The sequence below is a fragment of the Nymphalis io genome, chromosome 15 (assembly GCF_905147045.1).
Source record: "Nymphalis io chromosome 15, ilAglIoxx1.1, whole genome shotgun sequence".
Taxonomy (NCBI): Eukaryota; Metazoa; Arthropoda; class Insecta; order Lepidoptera; family Nymphalidae; genus Nymphalis; species Nymphalis io.
Window position 1 is genome coordinate 235,802 of NC_065902.1, and position 25,625 is coordinate 261,426.

The 25,625-nt window shown below is 35.0% G+C and overlaps 1 protein-coding gene across 1 annotated transcript; it reads right to left on the bottom strand.

The window, feature by feature from the left end:
- Window positions 1-1,818: 1,818 nt before the first annotated feature.
- On the bottom strand, window positions 1,819-24,631 carry LOC126773705 (ecdysone oxidase-like). The gene is made up of 5 exons (XM_050494786.1): window positions 24,558-24,631; window positions 13,786-13,892; window positions 4,159-4,266; window positions 3,812-3,942; window positions 1,819-3,638 (listed from the first exon to the last, which is right to left on the bottom strand). Exons 1-5 carry the CDS (start codon window positions 24,560-24,562, stop codon window positions 2,040-2,042), a joined length of 1,950 nt encoding a protein of 649 aa, XP_050350743.1. The 5' UTR covers window positions 24,563-24,631; the 3' UTR covers window positions 1,819-2,039.
- Window positions 24,632-25,625: the final 994 nt, after the last annotated feature.

Below are 25,625 nucleotides of genomic sequence, written 5' to 3' on the forward strand. Positions count from 1 at the left end.
CTAAATTCCATCCATACCATCTCAATGTCTGTAAATCTACTACTACAGCGCTTTTAAAGCATTTTCTGCCTCGCACACCCACTTTGCGGAACCATATTACCCGGCGACTTTTCCGAACCGTTACGACATAGAAAGCTTTAAGAAAAGCCTAAGCCTACGCATTCCTTTAAGGCCGACGTACCTGCAAGCGCTTCGGTGTTGCAGGTGTCCTTGGACCGTGGTAATCACTTTACATCAGGAGAGCCTCCTGCTTGTTTGCCCCCCTGTTTGATTGTTTTAGATAAAAAAGGTTTCTTCCAGTAACAGTTTATTTCATTAAAAGTATGCTCCTCACATCGCTATGTGACCAATGCCACAGTATGTTTGCATCTTTCACATTCAAGATTGTTAATTTTATTTGCACTTTCATCAGAAACAAATTTACAATAATATGCCGTGGCTCTATATTTGTAAGTATCGCACCCCGAACTGTGTAAAATTTAAAATGTATGTAATGTATATTATATTCTATATCGATATTATCTTCTATCGAAAGCGAAACGCTCTAATGTCGACATGAAGAACACGAACTTATTGCCGATCACAGTTATGATCAACTGCATTTACAAAATATTAAAATAAACAATAATAATAAGCTCACTAATATATTTCGCATGATTTGAAAATACTGCTCTTATTTTAGCATAAAATAATATATTAATAATCATTCTAATATTAGTATAAGTGAAAGAACGTATTTGGTGCGTCAAATCACAAAGAGGGATAAAGTAAATACGAAATTATCAACTCGCATCAATACAATATCGCAAAAGAGTCGCAAGCAATAACGAATAGGCGAAGTGACGTCACAGTCAAAACTCGGACGGTGCAGAAATTATACGAGAGCGTCCAAATTGATTTGCTTAAAAAAAATTACATGATATAATCATAATTTTTTCACACATGTTATTATAAACATTTAAAGATTATTTTAGTACAAAAAAATAAACTTTTTTTTTTAATTTACATCTTCCTAATTGCTTCTTAGCCTAGTATTTATTGCTGGGTCGATTGTTAATCGTATATCTTTTAAATCCAATTTTTTGAATTCATCAACCTGTTACACCTGATCAGGGATAATATTATTATTACAACCTAATTAAGGTCAGGTTCAATTATACAAAGTCGTGGTAGTTTGCCTGTATTTATATTTTCAGAATGCGTCAAATATAAAGATATAAATATTTTCATAGCTACTCGTGTCGCTTTTGATGTTGTTATTTTTGGGTAACACTTTTTCCCGCATTATCTTATTTTCGAGGTTGTCATCGCGTGGGCTGATATTAATTAATGAGTTAAAATTTATAACTACTTAATGTTGGAATTTTAAAATGACGCCGCAGATATAAAGAAAAAATTAAAGTAATAGCCAGAAAATGTCCCAACGCAGGACAAACGGAATTGTTCATTTAGGAAATTAATAAAATCAAATTATATATTCTAATTAATATACGTGAGCTTTACAATACAGATAAGAAAAACAATTATATTTAAACTGTCATCACATGCTTCATGTCGGACTCTTAATTAACCTCGTTGACAGATGACGTTGATTGGTGCTGTAAACGTTGCTCTGTTATTTGTGGTGTAAGTTTGTTTAATTTAATTTTAGCTTTTTCTTGAAATAAACAATAAAACATTCACTTTAAAGATCGTTTATTTCTATAATAGTTCTGGAATCAATTAACATATTTCAAATACATTTTATATAAAACTATATTACTAAAATAAATAACGTTTATTTCTTATCAAATGATGATTTCATTGTTTATTGTCATTATGCAGCCTCTTGGATTATTCATATCTATTCTAGTCACAGTCTATTAGTACAAACCGCAATAACCGCCCTCGTGTCTCTCCAACGAGTTCGACAGAATTAATTCTTTTCCAAAAGAATTATCTGTTTACGGAAATTGAAATCCTCTTGATACTGTCACCTTGGAAATATCTGTGCTATCATATGCTATTTTAATTTCCAAAAACAGATGATAGCCGATGTTTTATCGTAACTCTAAAAATTGATCTTGTAATAAGAAATCTGATAATCGTTCTCCTATCGCTATGACAGCGGCAGCCGTGTTACCGCGCGGTAGATGGGGTAATACTGAGGCATCACCAACCCGAAGATTCTTTACCCCTTTAACCCTCAAACGCTCGTCCACCACTCGGCCGATTGCCGCCGTACCCACCGCATGGTGTACTGAATGTGTCATGTGTCGTACGTAACACTCCCAGTACCCATTTTCATCTACATCGGGACAGCCAGAGATTTTTAATCGGAGTATCGATGCGTTGTATTTCTTATATATCGGCGTTTCGACCATTTGCTCAATGATTTTTATAGCCTCAACCATTTCATGAACATCATTTTCTTCGGATAAATAATTAGGAGTAATTGCAGGAGCCTCAAATGGATCTGAACTTGCTAGACGGATCCATCCCCGTGACTTGGGTCTCATAACCACCGATGATATAACAATTAAACCACTTTCTTCGTTGGCTGACGATGTCTGTTCAAACACTTCTCTGGTAAACGATAAAGAACTGTCTAATAAATGTTCAGCTACCTTAAGAATTCCCTTATGCATGTATGCGTAAATAAACTGTAAATTCGGGATTTCGCATTCGGGTCTATCATTCACTAAGCGTTTTAAAGTATAGTTGTAACATTTTGAATTAAGAAAGGCAGTAACATCAGTCAGACTGTTTGACGTCAACGGTCCACTTTTAGCAATCAACCATTGCAGACCTTCAATTACTTTTGATCCAAGAAATAAAGGATTCGAAGCGGACATAGAATCATGATCAACTTTTATATTAACAATCGGTAGGACGTGGTCTGACATTTCATTGCCAACAGACAAATCCGCCTTAACTGGTATTCCGAATTTCCTTAAATGTTCTTCGGGCCCTACACCTGAAAGCATTAATAATTGTGCACTTCCAATAGACCCAGCGCTGAGAACAACTTCATGCCTTGCATATAATCGTAAAGTTTCGTTTACACTTCTGGACACGCTAACTCCTCGCGCCGTATTATTTTCATCAATAATTACTCCCGTACATTGTGTGTTTTTTGCAATTCTCAAATTTCTCTCAACGCCCTTTAAATCTAAATAAGCGTTTGCTGTACTTACTCGTTCCCCTCTCGAAGTAAAACCTAAGATTTTGGAAACGCCGATTTGGGATTTAGCATTTACGTCGGGATTATATGGCAAGTTCAGGGTTGTCATACCTTCTATAATTCTTTCATGCCACGGATTACCAGAATCTCCGAAATAGCCAATCGAAACCACTCCAGAAGTATTGTGATATGCTGCCGATGATTCAGGGAGAAGATTCAAGTCTTGGAGACCTTCGTATTTAAGAAAATAAGGTTCGATATCATTCCATGTCCATCCAGTGATATTAAAATCATAGTCTTTCCTGTTCCCGCGGGTGTACATCATGTAGTTGATGCTAGTGGAGCCACCGAGGCAACGTCCACGGGTGAAACGACATCGTTGCCCCTTGAAGCCGAGGCAAGATTTTTTGTTAGGCAATGTTTCGTAATACCAGTCAAGAGAGGAAGACTCCAATGCCAAAGACGCTCCTGGTATCTGTAACAAGCATTTTTACAATCACTTTTATTATAAATTATTAATATAAATAAACATACACTAAATGAGATGGGTTAGAACAGGTGTCAGGTCCAAATCTGCTCTTCATAAAGGACACAAGGCCTTTGCTTAGCAGTGGGACATAGTACGGATTGTAACGTCACTTTTTGTACCTTGCTTATTATATTTGGATCCCCGCCTGCCTCCACCAGCAAAACATGCTTGCCAGCAAGCGCAAGACGTGCGGCCACCGCACTGCCCGCAGCGCCCGCGCCCACCACGATGTAATCAAATTCATCACCATCTATATATATATAAAATATACTTTAATTTTGATAAACAATATTGAAATAATGTAAAGCACTAACACTCACTTACAACACATAGAGGTATGTTCAATAAATACAATAAAATTATTAATTGTTTGACGATTTTCCATAATTTAATACAAACACTGAAAAATTTTCCTTTAATTATCAGTTTTATAAGAATGAACTTGATATTTGAGGTGACATTTTACCTGCAATATTATCTCCAAAATATGTAATTCTGGAGTGAAAAATCGCATCAAAATCTTTTAAGCTGCCTAACCGCCCGCACAGCAGTATCGCCCCAGCTACCGTCAGTACTGGAAAGAAACAAATACATATATATCATAATATAATTGGGTATTTTAGAGCATTTCTTAACAGCCCTTTCTTGGTGATGATATTGTCGCTCTAATATATTAATATAAGTTATAATTATAAGAAAAAGAAATTCAAAACAAGCGAACTTGACTAATGTGTGTGGTAAATACAATAATTTTGATATGTTTCAGTGTGAATTGGTCATCAGCTGACTTTTTAAAAGCCTTTTCGTAATAGACGTTAAACATATTTGTAGATATATAAATAGATTATAGATGTAAGATATTATTAAATCTTTTGTACAATGAGATGTTAAGTTGTTTTTACATTTCTTGTTTTGTTTTATTAAAAAGCATTTGTATAAAACATACAACAACAAACAAACAATCAAACCGTACAGGTGGTCAGCGATTATCTACTATCTTGGACATCGTTTATCATTTGATCGGAAATCTCAAATACAGGAGATCGAACGACGATTTGGATTAGGGTGGGCTGTTTTTGGAAAGCTCGAAGATACGTTGACATCCAAACTCCCACAATGCCTCAAGACCAAGATGTTTAACCAATGTGTCTTTGTCAATTGATCGTGTACCAAACGCGGAAATCCAACGAAAGACGAAACTCGAAGATATTGGGAAGCGTATCACGAGGTTAAAGTGGAGATGGGCTGGACACTTGGCCAGATGAGAAGACAGAAGGTGGACTAAAGTCGTCACGGAGTGGTGGCCTACAGAAGCAAAAAGGTCAGTGGGCACACCACCCGCCCGATGGTCAGACGATTTTAGGAAAATGGCGGGTGCTCAGTAGATGCGACTAGCACAGGACCGGGAGAATTGGCGCGCCTGTGAGGCGGCCTATGTCCAGCAGTGGATAAATGTAGGCTGAATATGATGATGATGATAAAACATATTAAAACTATTTTCTTTTTCCCACGTCAACAAATTCCAAGTCCTGTAGAAAGGCATACACGAGAGCGGATGCACAGCGCATTGTACAGATTGGTCATGACCTTGTTTCGCATCCTAGGGGCTCCCGTAGCTTCTGGCGTCTGACCAAGTCTGTGCAAAACAATTTCTGCCAACCTTCGCTGCCACCGCTCAGAAATCCGGACGGATCGCTAGCTCACAGTCCGCAAGAGCAAGCTGATCTCCTGGCTAAACTCTTTGCCGACAATTCCGTCATCGATGATTGTAGTGCACTGCCACCTACAATGCCTGCATGTGACCATACGATGCCTGACATTAAAATCAGGCAACGTGATGTGCGTGCGGAGCTGCAATCACTTGATGTACGGAAAGCTAGCGGTCCCGATGGAATACCAGCCATAGTGCTGAAGAAGTGCGCAGCGGAGCTGTCTCCTGTGTTAACGCGCCTGTTCCAACTTTCTCTCTCTTCGGGAAGTGTGCCGGAGGCTTGGAGAAGAGCTAATGTGCAAGCGGTTCCCAAAAAAGGGGATCGGTCTGACCCGGCAAATTATCGGCCAATAGCTATCACCTCAGTACTTTGTAAGGTGATGGAACGGATTTTAAACAATCAACTGATCCATTACCTAGAAGATCACTGTCTAATTAATGATCGTCAGTACGGGTTTCGACCAAAACGGTCCACAGGTGATCTTCTAGCGTACGTAACACACCTCTGGGGTGAAGCTATCGACAAGCATGGAGAATCGTTGGCTGTCAGCCTCGATATCTCCAAGGCTTTCGACAGGGTCTGGCACAGAAGTCTTCTCTCCAAGCTACCGGCATATGGTCTGCCTGCTCAGCTATGCACCTGGATTGCCAGCTTCCTACACAAGCGTAGCCTTCGTGTTTTAGTAGATGGTTGCGCTTCACAATTCTATGTAGTGAATGCTGGGGTCCCCCAGGGATCTGTGCTATCTCCCACACTCTTTCTTTTGCATATCAATGATATGCTCTCCCTTGGGAACATACATTGCTATGCAGATGATAGTACAGTGCATGGTGGATACCACGGACGCGCAGTGGCTGGGCGGGCGGAAACTGAGGAGAGGCGGGAGAATCTTGTCATTGAACTCGATAGGACGTTAGATCTCATCGCCAAATGGGGCTCTGATAATCTTGTTGAGTTTAATGCCAAGAAAACACAGGTATGCGCTCTCACGGCGAAAAAGTCAACATTTTCCCCTCTTCCCTCCCTCTGTGGTACTCCGCTGGTGATGCAAAGCAAAATCGCCATGCTGGGGATTGACGTTCGCTGCGACCTTAGTCCAAGGGATTACATCGAGGCTGTTATAAAAACAGCTTCACGGAAACTCGGAGTTCTGAACAAGGTGCGGCGCTTTTTCACGCCACAACAACTGTGCCTGCTGTACAAAATACAGGTACGGTCTTGCGTGGAATATTGCTCGCACCTTTGGGATGGCTCCGCTAAGTACCTACTTGAGGCCTTGGACCGGTTGCAGCGACGTGCCGTACGCATTATTGGCGACGTAAAGGTCTCAAACACCCTTGAACCTTTACAATTGCGTCGTGAGATAGCAGCACTGAGCGCTTTCTATCGACTGTATCACGGCGAGTGCTCTGAGGAATTATTCTCTCTAATTCCTGCTTCCCCCTTCCTTCTTAAGTCCACGCGAGCTGGTTCTCGATGTCACCGCCTAACTGTGACATCAATTCCATCGCGAACAAAGAAATTTGGCAACTCCTTTCTTTGTCGCACTTCCAAAAAATGGAATTCCTTACCAGCTCACGTATTCCCCTCCTCTTACAACCCGGGTTCCTTCAAACGAGGCGTGAAGAGGCATCTTGCGGGCCGGCAAGGCGAAGGCGGCTAGTGCAGAACGTTTTTCCCGTCTGTACTGGCCGTCGTCGCGTTTGGACTCTACTACCACTTACCATCAGGTGGAGTAGAGTCATTTGCCCTCCCGGCGATATAAAAAAAAAAAAAAAAAATTAAGCGCATGCAGTTGCTTAAAATGTAAAAAGATACTATACTTTTCCTTCCGGTTTTAGCGTTATATTGTAACAATTACATTAAATTTAAAGTATGTATTAAATTATTACACTTGATAATTAGGTATAATTTATAAAATTACATTTTAAATATTATATGATAAAGATTTTTATTTTTTTATATAATATAGGTAGGCGGACGAGCATATGGGCCACTTGATGGTAATTGGTCACCAACGCCCATAGACATTGGCATTGAAAGAAATGTTAATCATCGCTAACATCGCCAATGCACCACCAAGCTTGGGAACTAGGATGTTATGTCCCTTGTGCCTGTAACTACACTGGCTCACTCACCCTTCAAATCGGAATACAACAATATCAAGTACTGTTCTTTTGCGGTAGAATATCTGTTAACAAGTAGCACATAGGCGCCCAGCTGTTGTGGCGTATAACAACTACTACCAATGATATTCATCTCGGTGATTTATTTACATATTTTTTTTTTTTTTATAGAATAGGAAGGTGGACGAGCATATGGGGCACCTGATGGTAAGTGGTCACCAAACGCCCTTAGACATTGGCATTGCAAGAAATGTAAACCATCGCTTATAGCCAATGCGCCACCAACCATGGGAACTAAGATTTTATGTCCCTTGTGCCTGTAATTACACTGGCTCACTCACCCTTCAAACCGGAACACAACAATATCAAGTATTGCCGTTTTGCGGTAGAATATCTGATGAGTGGGTGGTACCTACCCAGACGGGCTTGCACAAAGCCTGATGGTATCACTGGTGGTAGCACCAGTGATAGGTATCAGAATAAAATTAATTAATTTAATATTTCATAAAATTTTACTAAAACGCCCGCAGGTTATAAAAATCAAAGAGGATATTAATATAAAAAATGTTGAATTGAATTGAGATAACTCTACAAATATGTGGAACAAGCCGTTATAAAACGGCTTTGATGTTGGGAATTTGATCAATCTGAGTTACCCTCGACACCTGGCGCGTCTCCAGATGAAACATTATTATGGTAATCAAATCAGTCAGCTCCGTCGTGACGCGAGTGTCACCACAACGTTTTCTAACATTATTTATAATGGAGATTATTTCTCCGTAACTGTCACGTGGTCTAGTGACTAGCACATAAGGTCGCAGAACCCAATGATCCGAGTTCAAGCCCCCGGTGGCGTCAGTAAAAAGTTTGGGTTTTTCTACGGAAAAAGTTCTCAGTAGCAGTTGTTGCAACTCAGTTGGTACGATGATTTCATTTTATTCTCAAAAATGGTAAAAGAAATCCAAAGTTGAGTCGCATTGCACGATGAATATGCGTTGTGAACATTTTCCAACCTCTTCAGATATCTTAAGGTCAATAATCTCACAAAATGAATTATTCAATTGAATCAACCTAACGTGTCTAATGTTGTCTATTGTTTTGCCTGTTTTAAATGGTACGCATTAATATATTATGTACATATATTATGCGTGTACAATTTACATATAACGAGAGAAAAAACATCGCTACCATATATTCTCTATTTGTACATAATTTACAGTTACCATTCGTATAGCGGAGGTGACTTTGTGGTTAGAATAGGTTAATCTTAACCGAAGATTAAAGATTCCGACCCGGATGAACACTTTTTTACAGCGCCAATGTCAAGTGGTGGTGGTGACCGCTTACCACAAGGTAGCTATTTGCCTATCGGCAAATCAATTTAAAAAAAAAACGGAGTTTCTTATTAGTTATTCTCAGTAGAATTTTGGACTCCGCATCCTGCAACATATTTTCTGACCGATTTTAAAAAACTCAATCATAATATTACAACAATCCACAACAGCGATTCAGCAAATCTTATAAAACAGAAAGAAAAGTAATCTCAAAAAGTAAATTCTTTATAAGCATATTCATTTACACGACCCAAATAACGTTAATGATGATTTTTTTGATGATGATGAAATAACGTTTAAGCTAACATATAAACGCTTTCAATTTAATATTTACATAATTACGTTCTGGGAAACCGGAGCACTAACACGGGCCTGAGAGGTTACCAGGAATATCGGTATGAGCAGGAAAGCCTCACAACTTGTAGCTTATGTTCCTTCATTAGTAGTTTTATAATACAAGCCATATAGAAGTTGTTTATCTAAATTTCTTCCGTAACAGCCTGTGAATGTCCCACTGCTGGGCTAAAGGCCTCCTCTCCTCTATTTGAGGAGAAGGTTTAGAGCTTATTCCACCACGCTGCTCTAATGCGGGTTGGTAGAATACATTATATATATTTATTATATAAATTATTAAATTAATTATATAAATTTCTTCACGGACCAATATTTGGCAACCTGATTGAACCACGCACTCTGCGTGCATAGTTCTACATTTTACATTTATAAATATCAAGTGATTACGCCTATTATTTATTTTGTTTAGGCGTTAGAATGAGAAAATACCTCGAAAGTAAGTTTTGACTAAGTTCTTTTAAATATAAATTATGCGCAATTACGTGTACATACATTTCAGTCTGACAAAAAATTAGGTAAGCTTATCATGTTTACGTTAAATCTGGCAAAAAACACTCCACAGATAATTCCGCTGCACAAAGGAGTATAAATAACAAACGATAACAGCCAGACCATTAGCGCCACCAGGAACTAAACAGTCATCTATAAACAACGTAAGTCTCGGCCGCCGTGAAAAATTCTACGCTGAATAAATTAAATGAATTGATTTTATTTATCTTAACGCAAGCAGGTGCCTAAAGTAAATTAATAAAAAACCTCTGAGAATATTTTTGCGTACATATTTTTTGCTAATTCAATGAGCTCTCCTTCTTAATAAAAACATACTCGCCTCTCCGATATACACTAAACTTGTAACAAAATTAATAACGAATTTGTTTTTCTATTGGATTTAACGAAGCGATTAATTAACAGAGAAAAATACATAACACTTTGTGCAAACTCGTCTGGGTAGGTAACGCACACTCATCTGTTAGTATACCGCAAAACAGCAGTACTTAGTATTGATGTGTTCCGTTTTGAAGGGTGAGTGAGCAAGTGTAATTACATGCACAAGGGACATAACATCTTAGTTCCCAAGCTTGGTGACGCATTGTCGATGTAAACGATGGTTAACATTTCTTACGATGTCAATGTCTACAAAGCAGTTAAAGTATAAAAGTACAAGGAAAGTAAAAATACTTCAAGGGTTTGGTTTAACTTGAAAGACTGGTGGTAGGGCTTCGTGCAAGCTCGTCTGGGTAGATACCACCCACTCATCAGATATTCTACCGCAAAACAACAATACTTGATATTGTTGTGTACCGGTTTGAAGGGTGAGTGAGCCAGTGTAATTACAGGCACAAGGGACATAAAATCTTAGTTCCCAAGTTGGTGGCGCATTGGCTATGTAAGCGATGGTTGACATTTCTTACAATGCCAATGTCTAAGGGTGTTTGATGACCACTTACTATCAGGTGGCCCATATGCTCGACCGCCTTCCTATTCTATAAAAAAAAAACTTAATATTAAGGGAAGTAAGTTATTTTTGATTGCATGTTTTCTTACTTTGAAGTCTGTTCATTTTTATTCTTTTTTGTCGGAATAAGTGCATATTTGTATAAACAAAATAATTATTAGATTTGAATACAGTATCGGCAGTGAGAGGTGCTTATTTGGAAATTAGCATGTCGCAGGCGGAGGCCACGGAGCAGCAGTGCGAGAAAAGTGCCTCCGCTGATCGATCCGCCGAAGTAGACCAAGGAGGAGGCGTCGGCGCTACAGCGCACCTTCTCCCCCCGCTGTTATAGCCGCCAGGCCAGGTGGATTTTCTCCGGGAAACCCTCTTAAAAATGGAGGCCCGCATAGGTGGGCCGACCGTCGGGTCACGGTAGCATGCGTAAGCGATCCCATGGTGCCCCCCGAACAGACAGAGAGAATACCGCTGGCTTTAAGTGGATATTCCGGTGCCTTTCACGCTGGTGAACCCCACATAATCCCCCACTTCATGTGGAAACGCCTAAACGTGTTTTTCCAGCGAGAAAAAAAAAGATTTGAATACAGTCAGTTTTAACTTTCAACCAATAATTCATCCTTAACGTACGACAAAAAATATGCAAGTTTTTTTTATAAATAAATTCGGACCACTTACATATTACTTTATTTTATTATTGACTGCCACTTTGGTCTAGTGCCTTGTGTAAGGCCGCTGACCCGGAGGTCCTGGGTTCAATTCCCAGGTCGGGCCAATAAAAAGTTATTAGGTTTTTCTGTCAGCAAATTTTCAGTAGCATCCCGGAGTCTGGAAGTTGGAAATGTGTGGCCACCCGTGCCTCGGAAAGCGCGTAAAGCCGTTGGTCCTGCGCCTGAACTCTTTCCTGTCGTGTCGGATTGCCGTCCCATCGGATTATGAGAGTGAGGGAAGAGAGAGTGCACCTGTGTTTGCGCGCACACTTGTGCACTATAATATCTCTTGCGCAGTTGGCTAATTGGCTGATGGGTTGCCGAAATCGGTCTGGAGGACATTATTATTATTATTATTTTATTATTAGTTACAAGTTAAGGAAAGAAGGATGAAAATATAAGTAATTGATTAATGTGTCTAATGACACATTGTTATACGAGACGTTATGACGAGAAGAATTTTGTTCTGCAGCCATAATAGTCCTTTTTACGCGCCAAGTTATCATAAACACAAATCACAAATTCCTTTTAGCTAGCCGAGTCACGAAGTTGTAAGAAACAGAGTCCAGTAAACGAAGCGGTTTTTTTCAAAAATTTAAGAGATCAATATTCACTAAAGCGCGTCCACACTATACGAGCAGTGCAAGTACAGTGAGTATTATGTACCCCTACAAGGTTTTATTACTCTTATTCCTAAAAGAAATGAGATAAAAGGAAATTAGAAAAAATGACGGTAAATTCAAAGGAATTGATAATAGTATTCCACAAACAGCTCTGGTTTATCTCTCCTTTTTTACCTATTACCCCTATTAAAAATAATCTTTAACTACTTTGCATTGAGGTCCTTTTGTCTTTGATCCAGATTTAATTTCTTAACAATAGCATTTCTTAGAATTTCCTACCTGGTCTCTTTGTTATCTAATTTTCTCCTGAGTTTATGATTGTTACTGTACTTTTTATGTACCGATGGATAGCTAAGGAAACGCAGATGTTTTTAAAATGATCCGCACGATAAGAGCCATAGTGATTTTTACAAAAAAATTGCGAGTAACTTAAAGAATCAAAATTAAAAATCGAAAAGTTGTACAGTTTTGGATCTGTAATTTAAAAATGCTTGAAGATTGTTTTTGTTTTATAACTGGTTATTATTAACTAGGATGTACCCTAGCAAGAAATACAAAAAAAAATAGGGAAAATACGTTGATTTTTTTTTATTGAAATTTAGAATCTTAAACATCCTTTAAATAAAAAAAATATTAAAAAATTAATAACTCGAAAACGATACACTTTTGCATAAGCATTTTGGGGGTCATTTGATAGCTATTGTCCTGAACTATAACCCTTTAAAAGGATCGTGACATATTACCCTGTAACCCTGTATATAATTACTGGTTGCATTGGAGATTCATTCCAAGAACATAATTAGTATCTCAACCGTCGAACAAGCCAACAAGCCAGTTTGATCCAGTCCACACGTTTTCCATGAAATCTTTACCAAAGTTTTGTTAATTGCTATTTATTTAGTACTGGCTAAATTATATCGGCAAAACAATCCTATAGTACATTGTATTAAATATACAAATTCCCGAATTTTTTGGAATGAAAATATTTTATTATGAATCAACCTTGGTGTGCATAGAGTAACCAAAGTCATCTTGAATATTTTATAGTCACAATATAACTTCAACTATATAAATTTAAGTATAAGCCATAAACATAACAAGGTACGTATATACGTAAGGTATATGACGTTCGTGGTATTACTACTTGATATTATTGACAGAATCTCAATGTGAATGCAGCCCGATTACCTTAAGCAATTCTACAAATACAAAAAAAATAATAATGGTCATTAAATTTGTAATTAAAGAAAATAAATAAATAATTATATAGTAGGTTGTATATAAGTATCGCAATGAATAATAAGCGAAGCTAATCTATAATCTATCTTGGTGCTAATTAACCTCGCGCTCGCTGCGTACTTCCATTTTTCCAATATATATTCTATTTTAATTTTATTAAAATACATTGACACAAACAAATGGGCCGATTTGCAAAGTGAACTACCATTTCATTAGCAGTAAAAAACGGAACGAAGTCTTTAATCAACTTTTTTAATGAAAATTATTGTTTTTTTTTTTTTTTTAAAGAAGTGCTTTCTGGGACTTATTGACAAATATTTCAAACATACATGCATATTTATGATTTAGTGTAGAAAAATGTCTTAATTTACATTTTTCTCTCCGACTTATACATAATATTATACAACATACAAACATCCTAGGTTTACAGTCTATATTCGTCGTCAAACTTATAATATGATGATTTCTTATCTATCGTATTATTAGTTTTTGCTAGATATCAAAGTATTAATACTGTAAATATTAGATTTACAAAAATATCTTACCAAAAAGTGTCATATCTAGGCGAAGGTTACGCGTCTTCACATCAGGGTCATGAGGCTGAGAAGAAGTTATTGCGTCCCATCTTTGGCCCTTTTTAGCAAAGTCTGTCCTGAAAACAGAAAATTGGTGACAGGTAATTTATAAACTTTAAAAGACACAATGAAATAAATAATTTCAAATCATCATGAACTAGCAACTTTAAGACGGGGAGTGTCCAGGAAGAAATAGAGTTTTTTATCATTGCTTATCTGGATAGTTTGATCAACCACTCTTTTTTGATTTTCTATATTTTTAGGAAAAAAAATCTTTATATTATCAGATACCGACATTTAAGGTTTTATATAATAATCAGGTATTCAGGACAAGTCCCACAAGTACATAATTACAAGTTATCACACTACTTAATGGACTTCAGGAATCCTAATTAATTAAGTCAGGATTCCTCACACGCTTGTCGGACGCTCGTGATGACCAATTTGGTGCGTCTGCAGGAATGCAGTACGACAACGAGTCCATAGAAATAGTTGCTAATTATAATAATTGTATTTAACTATATCCATGTATATATAGCCTATTTACTAGATATAAAGAGGTATATCAAAACTCTTGCGAATGCCGGCCGAAAGGGTCTTAAACGGTTAAGGGCCGCTTTCGAACTTATAATGTGAGCTCCAATCACAAGCTGTTATTTTGGAATCGTCAAGAAGCAGGTGTTTGATTTTCTAGATTCTTTCGAAAACGCGAAGATGAATTACCAAATATTATTAAACAATAAAATAAGTTAAACCCACATCCTTCAAATATAAAACATATTGTATTATATACTTGTAAACCTAGTAAATGAGACTTAAATTCTAGAACGAGCGTAATTGACATATAAGAAAAAAAATCTTATACTGTTGATATGGAATTTTGCATTCGAATCGCCTTATATACTATATTATAATCTTATTCAAAACGTCGTCAATGTGTGTTAAAGTGTTAAACGTAATTAATAAATAATTACAATTAAATAAAAAATATATAAAAAGCAATATTTAAGTAAAATTAATATTATCATATAGTAAAACATGTCAAAATCAAAATATGTTTATTCAAATAGACTATTACGAGTACGAATCGTCAAGGGGTACCACCAGTTCGGAATGTGGATGTAAACAATTAGTCACCACTCTTATGTACACTAAGTGACCAATAGTGAACCAACTTAATAAATTTCTTACTCCGCTCTTATCAACGGATATGAGATTTTAGAAAATGTAGAATTATATGGACTGTGAGTAGTTTTTTTTTTTTATTAAACATTGCTCTCACAGGCACATTTGAAACGTCACCTTACAAGATTAAAATAACAGTCAACACCGTTTCGAAATACATATATATTCTATAGAAACAAACCAACAAGAAACTCAGTATTTTCTTCATCCGCTGCAGTTATATAAAGAGCAAAAAACTACACAAAATTTTATGTAATTAATATAAGAGTTTTTAAAAATAACGATATAAATTGGTTTCTAAACAATTCAAATGTTGTTAAAATTCTTTCCGTAGTTAAATAATATCTTAAACCATCAAATCGAGTTTTCGCAGTTTCATAAGAACAATAAATTTTATATTTTAAAATATAAAAGCAAAGTGCTGAGCAAGCAGATTGATTCCGAAGTCGTGTCAGTCAAAGAAAATAGAGTTATTAAAGCGCTCATGTTTGACATCTGAAGTTAATTTTCATTTTAATCATTCAAATGATTAAGTCATTCAAAGTCAAAATCTTTATTCAATATAAAAGCATAACACTTGCCTATTAAAAATATATACTTAAGACCTGAGAAGAGCTATTGAAAGAAACTGTGCAGGAAAAAATCATTATGTTCTTATTTTCTCTAATTCATATTTATCATTTAAAACGGACTGGAGACTGTTTTACAATTTTATAACGTATTCTGGGTCCTATTATAAAAGCGTGTACATTATCCCACGAAATAATTTTCATCCAATTTTCATTTCAGCGTGTACGCAATCATTTCTAAAAAACGGATATTTTACGGATTACTAAATAAATATTAATGATTAACAAAATATTTCTATTTCCTCAAATTTACTTTTTAGTAAAACTTGTGCGCCTGGTTGTTAAATTGCGCTAAAAGCTCTTTTGCGGGCCTAAAAATATTAATTGATATCATTCTTATTATGATATATTTCATTTTTATTATGGCACGTTTTTATAATAATATCTTACGCAATTATAAAAAGCTAAATGTGACTGTCCTTCAATTGTATTAGTTATAATATTAACCAATTAAAGTAAATACAATTATATTACACGAGTTAATTCCCTGTGAACATTGAACATCAAGCCCTATCTTAAATTATAAACTATCAGAAAAAATATGTCGGTGGTAGAATTGTAAACACAGCATATCATGTTCTTCTTGTCATAATAATATGTTACCCAATATACCCTAAAGGGAAAAGTACTTAACTCTATCGATCTGTAATCATCGACTAACATACCTAACCAAGTACATATTTTAAATCTATTTTATTTATTATTGATATAAGATTCGCCGTAGGCATATAATAAATCCACCACCGGACATCGCGTCAGAATGCTTAATTACATCCTTACCACCTCGATGTCCGAAAATCCACAACAGCGCGATTTTTAACCTTGCACAGCCAGCTTTTGCGGAAACCAATTCTTAAATAAAACAATATTTCAAATTCTATTCTCTTATTTTTGTTGTATCTTCACACACTAAGCCATGTTATTTTTTATTACTTACTCACAACTATTAAAAAATGTGTTACAGAAGTGCATTTTTTAGTAAAATTAAAAAGAAATCGAATATTTACCGTGGACGTAGGTAGTGAAAGATTAAATGTTAAATGTTTTTATATTATTATTATTTCGTTGTTTAATTTTTGAAATCTCGGCATATACCGGTAAATTAATGATCACGGACCACAGTCAAGTGAACATCATCTGGGTCCTAATTAATTTTTTTAAATAATCTATATGTTGGCAATGTAATGTGATCTTTATCTGATTGCATAAATTTTCTTACTATCCTACACGTGTTCATTATTGCAGTTTTTTGTAATTGAATAAACGTATGTGGAGGTAAGTCAAGAGCTTCGAGTGACTGGTGAAGTTGCTGTGGGATAACGCCTGTAGTAGAAAGAACTATCGGTACTATAGTAACTCTTTGTAGATGCCAATTTCTGCTTATTTCATCTTTTAATTCTGTGTATTTTGCTAATTTTTCAGAAATAGTGTTGTAAATTATGAGTATTTGGTATATCAATGTCTATTATGTATCCAGTTTTATTTAGTTTGTCTATAACAGTGATATCCGGCCTATTGTAAGGTATTGTTCTATCGGTTAAGATAGCTCTGTCAAAATAAAGTCTAAAGGTTTGGTTTCTAAAACTGCTTGAGGATTATATTTATAATAAGCTGTAAGATTCTGAGGGGCTATAAGTTTAAATTTTAAAACTAGTTTTTGATGTTTTATATAGGCAACCTGGTCACGTCTATGCTTACCAGCAATATGTTTTATGGTTGCAGAAGAGCTATTGCATTGCCTACACATGTCCGTCGGTAAGGTGGAATTTTTTATTATATATTTTTGATAGTTACGTGTCTCTATATCAAGTATTGAGACACTTGTATTGCTATAATAAAGCCTTCTGTCTCAGAGAAGAGCACACCACGACTGAGCCATTCGTTCGAGGCAAGTTTGTCGAGGTTAGGTTGGCTCAAATCCTGATATGTATCTTCCATGTAGTGACTTTCGGGCCCAATCGTTTATTTTTGTTTGTTTGTCAGTTAAGGTTTCATTTCTCTGGTTTTTAGTGTCTTTTAAGTTTAATGGGGTGAATTTGTTATCGTTTTCTACTATAGCTTTATGTAAAGTTGAAGATGTAGCTTTGTGTTCGAAAAATTCTCGCAATGTGGCTATTAGCTTATTATGAAGATTGACAATATCAATAAGGCCTCTTCCTCCATCCTTTCTAGGAAGTGTTGTTATTATTATTATTAATCCGTTATTGCACACAATTTACAAACATTTAATAACAAGTAGAACATATAGTACACAAAGGCGGCCTCATCTCTTACAGTGATCTCTTCCAGGCAACCTCTGTAAAGAGAAATGTTTATGTTTTTTTTGCCAGGATCACTAATCAGGCATAGTGTGCGAACAACTTATACTTATAATTTATTGAGCTTTATAGAAATATGTAAAGTACCAACATATATACATATAAATTTATACATACATACATACATATAAACTCATATAAGAAATAAATAAACATATACAAATATTAATACAACATGCTATAATTATATTCGTAACAGCCTGTGAATGTTCCACTGCTGGACTAAAGGCCTCCTCTCCCTTTTTGAGGAGATGGTTTGGAGCTTATGTCACCACGCTGCTCCAGTGCGGGTTGGGTCGCAAATACGTGTAATGACGTAAATACGTCATAAGGAATTGAATTCGACTTTGACCAAATCATAATTATTGATAGATAATAATTATGCAAACAACTTTTAAAAATATGTACGGATTCAGCTCGACGAATTTCTCGAGGCAGGGAATTCCATAGTTTGACTGCTTTAACCGTAAAGGAATTGCTGTATATTTTAGTACAACTCAGAAGGATCAGCAATTTATTGTCTTGCTCAGAACGTAAATATTATTGGGTAAATGATTTTCTTAGCAACATAAGTTTATTTTATCGTTTTGAAATTTTCATTACATCCACATAAAGCAAAACCTTGAATGGTGGTAACCTGATCTCAGGTCTTTAACAAACACATTTAATAACAAAGGGCGAGATGAGATGAAACAAATAACAATATAAAAAAATAGCTAGACAGATATAATATACAAATTATAGTCATTACACGCCGACCGAACGATGTAAATTAAATGATATTATTCTATTATACAGTGTTCACTTGTATATTTTTTCTTCACTGCATAATTATAAACATAAACTGTTATCGGAAAAATTGTCTACGTAGTAAGTAACATGCCTGAGAATGTCCCACTGCTAAGATAAGGCCTCCTCTCCTTTTTTGAGGAAAAGGTTTGGAGCTTATTCCACTACGCTGCAATGCGGGTTTGTGGAATACACACGTACAGAATTTCAGTGAATGAGACACATGTAGGTTTCATCACGATGTTTTCCTTCAGCGTCAAGTACGAGATGAATTATAAACACAAATTAAGCACAATATTAAGTGATAACTAATGTATTTTATTGTATATATATTAATACTTATAATTTATCTGTACTTTTAATTTTCTTTTCACTTTTCATAATCAAAATTGTAATCCTTTATGACCTTACTTTAGTACTAAGAAAAAACAAAACAACCATTTCTGTAACGTTGTCGATTACAAGTAAATAAAAAAGTAAGATGGTGTAGTGGTTATAACACGAGTGAAGGAAAACATACTTGAGGTAAAAAATAATGCCACAAGTGTATCTTCCAAGAGAAGCTGCAAAAGATCACCAAGAGCTTCTCCTCTTTGCCCAGCTGTGTGTATCGATCGGATTGGAAATTTCTGCACGAAACAAAAACAAAACCTTTCTAATATTAATATTATTAATAAATACGAATAAATAAACATCACTAAACATACGTTGAGGTAGGTTTCAAGGTCGACAACGCATCAGCGACTCCCCGTATGTCGCAGTGTCATAGGCGAAGGTCACCACTTACAAACAGGTTGACCATCTGCTCGCTTACCACCTAATTATATAATAAAAAAGGTAGGCCGGAATCTAGACTAGGCTTTAAAATAATTAAAATATTTTTCAATGAGTCAATGAATTAAATTCCAGTATATATTATGGCATAACAGATTATGCTAGTAATGTGTACATATAAGTTTTATTTAATTAATCATATTAATGGAATTATATGTATAAAGTAATGAGTAGTGAGTACGCGCTCATATTCTGCGTTTTTGTTCATAACAACCCTCTGAGTAACAAAGTAACGGCAAGTATGTTTAAGGCTTAAGTTTACGAGTACGAACATATTATCTTACAATTGTATCTCTGTATAATATCTTTTCCGTATTTGATTGACCGACTAGTTCCTGAGATGGGCCGGCTATGTGGACACAGTCTGATGTTATAATTATATAGTCATCGCCATTTTCAAATATATAGTAACCAATGTATATAAACAAAATGTCTGTTTATGGATTACGGAAAATTGATTAACGACGACGGTGACGGTCTCTGTCGCTTTATAATACCGTCCATAGACATTGATACCGGCGCACTCACACTTCGAGCCGGGACTCAACAATACTAAGTATTGTAGCTTGGTGGTGCCTGTCCAGAGAGTCTAGCAGGAAACCCTCCCACCAAGTACACCTAACAGAATATAAGCACTGAAAATTCAGTAGAGCTTGCCTGAGCTTAATCTGCAAATCTTAATCTGGGCTGGTCATGACAGCATATTGTGCGAATTGTTATTTTATTGTGTAGAAAATAATATAGTTTATTTTAACTTAATAACATTTTTATAACACTATTGTCAACTAACTCTCGATGTGGCGCGATTGTGGAAAAAATTGCGTATTTATGTTATTGCATCTGTTACAATATTGATATTTGTTTCCCAAATTAAAATAAATAAATTAAGTAATAAATAAAGTTTTTTTTTTTTAAATAAGTTGGTTAATATTGCGAGAACTTCCGACGGTATAAACAAAGGAACATTCAATTGAGTTAACATTGAAAAAAAATTACCTTTAACAATAGATAATTTTATAACAATAGATAAGCATTAGTATATATCCTCACCTTCATTATATATTAATTACAAAGACATTAATTAAAAAATAACATTTTTATGATGTGTCAAACCAAACCTATTAAGGTTACACAGACCCTTAAACGTAGGTATAAACAGACTTGCCCTTACTTAATCACTAAGAAAGTTGTTATGAATGAAAACGCAGAACAAAGGCACTCATAACTTATTATCTTGTTATAGATGGTACTTCTTATAAACAACACGATAACGATTTCCGTGAAATGATAATCTCATACAATTTGCAATTATTACAAACTACAGACGCAAATTCAGAAGTACCACTACTATTTTAATAAATTCTCAAATCTTACAAATGTATATATAATAAAACTGAATAAAAATGGCGACTCACAAATAATTATATTATAAAATTACGTTAGAGAGAAACAAAAATGTTTTTAAAACATTATAATATTTAATGAAAGAATATTTCATTTCAAATTTTTACTACCTTATTAACATTTTTTTTTGTTAATGTAATTATTTTACCAGTCTAGCTGTTATAAAAACACTACAAAATGAGATTGATACGGTTTACTCCTGATGTCCTAGAAATGAATTGCTCTTGAATATACATATGTTATTGCATAAAATTCACCAGGAAAACATCTTCGAGTCTACGAATACGAATAAAGACATTCAAAGATTCTTGTTTTTAACAGTAGTTTATGTTAATAGTATAGTTTCGCAGTATATTCCAATATACTGCGAAATCTTTTATTTGTATCATTATATTAACATTAGCATGTCGGTGACTATCTATCCACTACGACAAACCAGTGCAACGCGCCTAAAGAAGTTTCCACTTAAAAAAAAGATTCATGTACGTTGAAGTAATAAATAAGGATTAATAGTTATAAAAAATAAATATTTTAAAGCTAGTTTTATAAGCTATGTGAACTTAGGCTACACCAACAGAAATATGTTATAAATAAAATTTTATTTCAAATGATATGAAGTGGGCTCACACCGAATGTAATTGAGAGTACTGTGAACTTACAGAATTAAGTAAAAGAAAAAAAAAATAATTATTAAATATCCACCGAAATAGAATAAAAATATATATTTTTCAAGAATTACATTACAGCCTTTAATTAATTTATTATTTAATTAAATTTAACTGAGAATGTTGATGCTCGCCAAGAATAAACATTTAATAAATACAAAAAAATATATTTAAAAATAGCTACTGTACAATCGCGACCGCGTGAAATTGTGGCAAGAATGCTAGCAGCATTCACCCTTTAAATCGTAATTCCGATCCTCTGTGCGAAATATGAACCAGCTCTCCTGTCACCAATAGAGGCAATAAGACAGCGTGTAATATTTTTTAGAGAAGTTTTTGCACTATTACATTTCAAATATGTTATTTAAGAAGGCTCTGTATATATGAAGGAGTAAATCCTCCTGCCATTGGAATAGGTTACACAGTACTTTTAGGCATCACTTTAGATTCAAAATCTCTGGTCGCAAGACTCAGTGAAACCGGTCATCGTGTTATTTTGTAATGAAACATAATCCATAAAAAGCATACATCAAGGCCGTCTAACAGTTTTTCCAGTTTTTATTGTAGGTACCTTAAAGAAAATATAATAAGCCTCCCAGAGACTGTAATAGAATAAAATTTAAACCAGTGAAATCGGCTCAAAAAAATAAAAGTTTATATATATACTTATATATATATATATAAACTTTTATTAACCGTAAAAAAATTATAAAAATTTTGTACTAAACTTTGTATATAAAGAAACATGTTTCTGAATCACGCGAACATTTGGTTTTCTCCGATACAGAATTTCAATGAAATTAGATACATGCAGGTTTCCTCACGATGTTTTCCTTCACCGTCAAGCACGAGATGAATTACCATGGTCTTATGGTGTTTTACAAATAATCTTGTATAACATGTAACAGCCTGTTAATGTCCCACTGCTGGGCTAAGGCCTCCTCTCCCTTTTGAGGAGACGGTTTGGAACTTATTCCACCACGCTGCTCCAATGCGGATTAGTAGAATACACATGTGGCAGAATTTCAATGAAATTAGACACATGCAGGTTTCATCACGATGTTTTCCTTCACCGTCAAGCTCGAGATGAATTATAAACACAAATTAAGCACATGAAAATTCAGTGGAGCTTGCCCGGGTTTGAACCCACGATCATCGGTTAAGATTCACGCGTTCTCACCACTAGGCCATCTCGGCTTCTTGTATAACACTTACAGAAAAGGAATATGTGAATGAAGTGAAATTAAGTATTTTTTTAAATAGTTTAATATTTTTTTATATTCTATTTCTTAATTATCTACGTTCCCAGTGCGCAGAGAAAAAAACAAATTTAATAATTTATACAAATACGCTCTATCTAGATTATATCGAGATTAACCGGCAAAAGTCCAGTTGTTACACTTTTGTCATCAATTAAATTAAGAGGTATGTTAATTAAATGCAATTACATTCATATCTCAAATCAAATCTGTCCACACTAACTCTCCGACTTTTTATCACCTACATAATATTTTATTGAGACGTATGCATTTTTCGTTATTTTATTAATAGGTCTTCCTCACCTGGGGGGCCAAATTGGATAACCGGCAACGATTACGTTTCGAACCGATTGCGATAAAGTGAAAATTTGTTAGTAGAACTGGCCCCGTTATTTACGAATATATCGTTAATTCCAATTTACAAACGAATTTTACGTCAACCGAACAAACAAATTTGAATACAGCAAAAACCTAGTAAAAAAGGGTAAAACATAAAATTATAAAATTGTTTCTCAGTATTTGTTTTGTTTTTCTTTTTTAATTTTAATTTTTAAGTTTTATTATTATTCGTTATTTTAATTTTTATAACTATTTTATTATATTATACTATCACCACTACCAACATTTGAACAATTTAGTCTTAGTTTAACCATTGTTTACCTTTTTTATAGTTCCTGTGTTTATTTATTGAGTAACTATTATTAACTATGTAACATTTACTTTTTATAATTTTTTTAATTTCTGTTAAGTCATTAATTATGTGCTTGCTGTGGTCTCCTTTAATTGAAGGAGCACACATATTTTAAAACATTATTCCACGATGTAATGTACTCGTAACTGTGTATCCTTTGTTGGAGATCCTTAATAAATAAATAAAAACATAATTAATTTAAGTTATAAAATTTACTCACAATTTATTAAATTGTAAATTTGTTTTGAATACTTACAAAGATATAAATAAAAATATAAAATTCCGCAGATATTTTAACGATATTTTAAATTTTGATGAAAACGAGTTGTTTAATTAATAAATAATATTTAACTACTAAACTATGAAGTTCGTAACCGGCGGATAGATATGCCAATCAATAGGCAAGTGTAAAACTTTCGACTTTGAAGAATCTTCTCTCCAGAAGGATGAAGCTTTACTTTTCAATCTCGCAAAATAACTAACTGATTCAAAGATGCTTGTAAGTGTCCACACGGATAAATTACACTTTCATTCCGATTTTATTATTCGAAGGAAACTATTACACTATCACATTATAATTTAATTAATCAATCAACAGACACTCATAACCCACCGCTGGAAATAGACCTCTCCTACTTTTTTTACTATTTACTTAATATAGTTTATTATTCCATTTAACTTTATATAATATAAAACTATAATATAGTATAGTAAAAATATTTTTTATATAAGTTAATAGCAATAAACAGCTTCTAATGTGTAAGAAAATCAAACACAAAATATAATTGACAAGAGGTCCTCATTATTATCAACACGGTTAAATCCTTCTTTCTGGTAAATAATGTCCATAGCAGAGGTCATGTCCAGCGACGTTATTTCCACCTTTTTTATTCTTCATTCAAACCATTTCGATATAACAATTAAATAATTTTAAACAAATATAAATTTAATAAAACAAAATATCATACCTCATAGTTTACACGAAACGCGAATATTTTTTAATAATATTAAAACAAACAAGTCGAGTGTTACAGAGAGAAGGTCGCTGTTCAGCTTTCGATCTACGACTCCGCTTAGATTATCCAACTAACCCTTATATTACGTTAAACTCGATAAACGCGGATTTATAACGTGAATCTACGTCATTGAGCATAAATTAAAAAATCGCAAATAACTTTTGAAGATTGCAAACCCTCAAGCATCGTTGCCTTTTAATGCGTTTAATACGTGTTTATAATTAACACTTGTTTGGTGAAGTATAATATTAATTATGTCCTCCAAAACGATTTCGGCCACGACGGCCAATCTCAAGAGAGATTAGCCAACTACGCAGGAGATATTATAGTGCACAAGTGTGTGCGCAGACACGGGTGCACTCTCTATTCCCTACCTCTCATAAGCCGATGCAACGGCAATCTGACACGACCGGAAAGAGATTAGGCGCAGGACCAACGGCTTTACGTGCTTTCCGAGGCACGAGAGTGTACACACTTCCAACTTCCAGACTCCGGGCTGCTACTGATAATTTTTTGACAGAAAAACCCAATAACTTATTATTGACCCGACCTGGGAATTGAACCCAGGACCCCCGGGTCTGCGGCCTTAAGCTGCATCAAGCCACTAGACCAACAAGGCAGTCAAAAAGTTGGTGAAGTAAAATATTTTAAGAAAAGCCGCATGTTTCGAATGAAAACTGCCACATGTGTGGAGTCACCAACGCATTGGCGCAGCATGTTGGTAAAATCTCTATACATTCACGTCAATAGGAGATGAGGCAAGAACAAGCTGTAGTATATCCCACAGCCTGGCTTAGGCCTCCTCTCCTATAGTGGGTTCAGTAGCCCACGATATAGTCTCTTCGATCCGCCTGCATTTTTCGCCATCGTGCAGTTAACATTGAAGAATATTTTGGTCATGCGCAGAAACAGATTTTGTATAGTCTGTAGGTGGGTCATATTGTGTGACTAGAACGCTAGCGTATATGAGAATAGGACAGATGCATGCTTTGTAAAATGTCCCCTTATATCTAAGGAACA

Coding starts and splice junctions, on each gene's coding strand:
- LOC126773705 (XM_050494786.1), bottom strand. Junction 3,943..4,158: donor TTTTGGAGATAATATTGCAG/GTAAAATGTCAC, acceptor ATATATATATAG/ATGGTGATGAATTTGATTAC. Junction 3,639..3,811: donor ATCCAAATATAATAAGCAAG/GTACAAAAAGTG, acceptor TGCTTGTTACAG/ATACCAGGAGCGTCTTTGGC.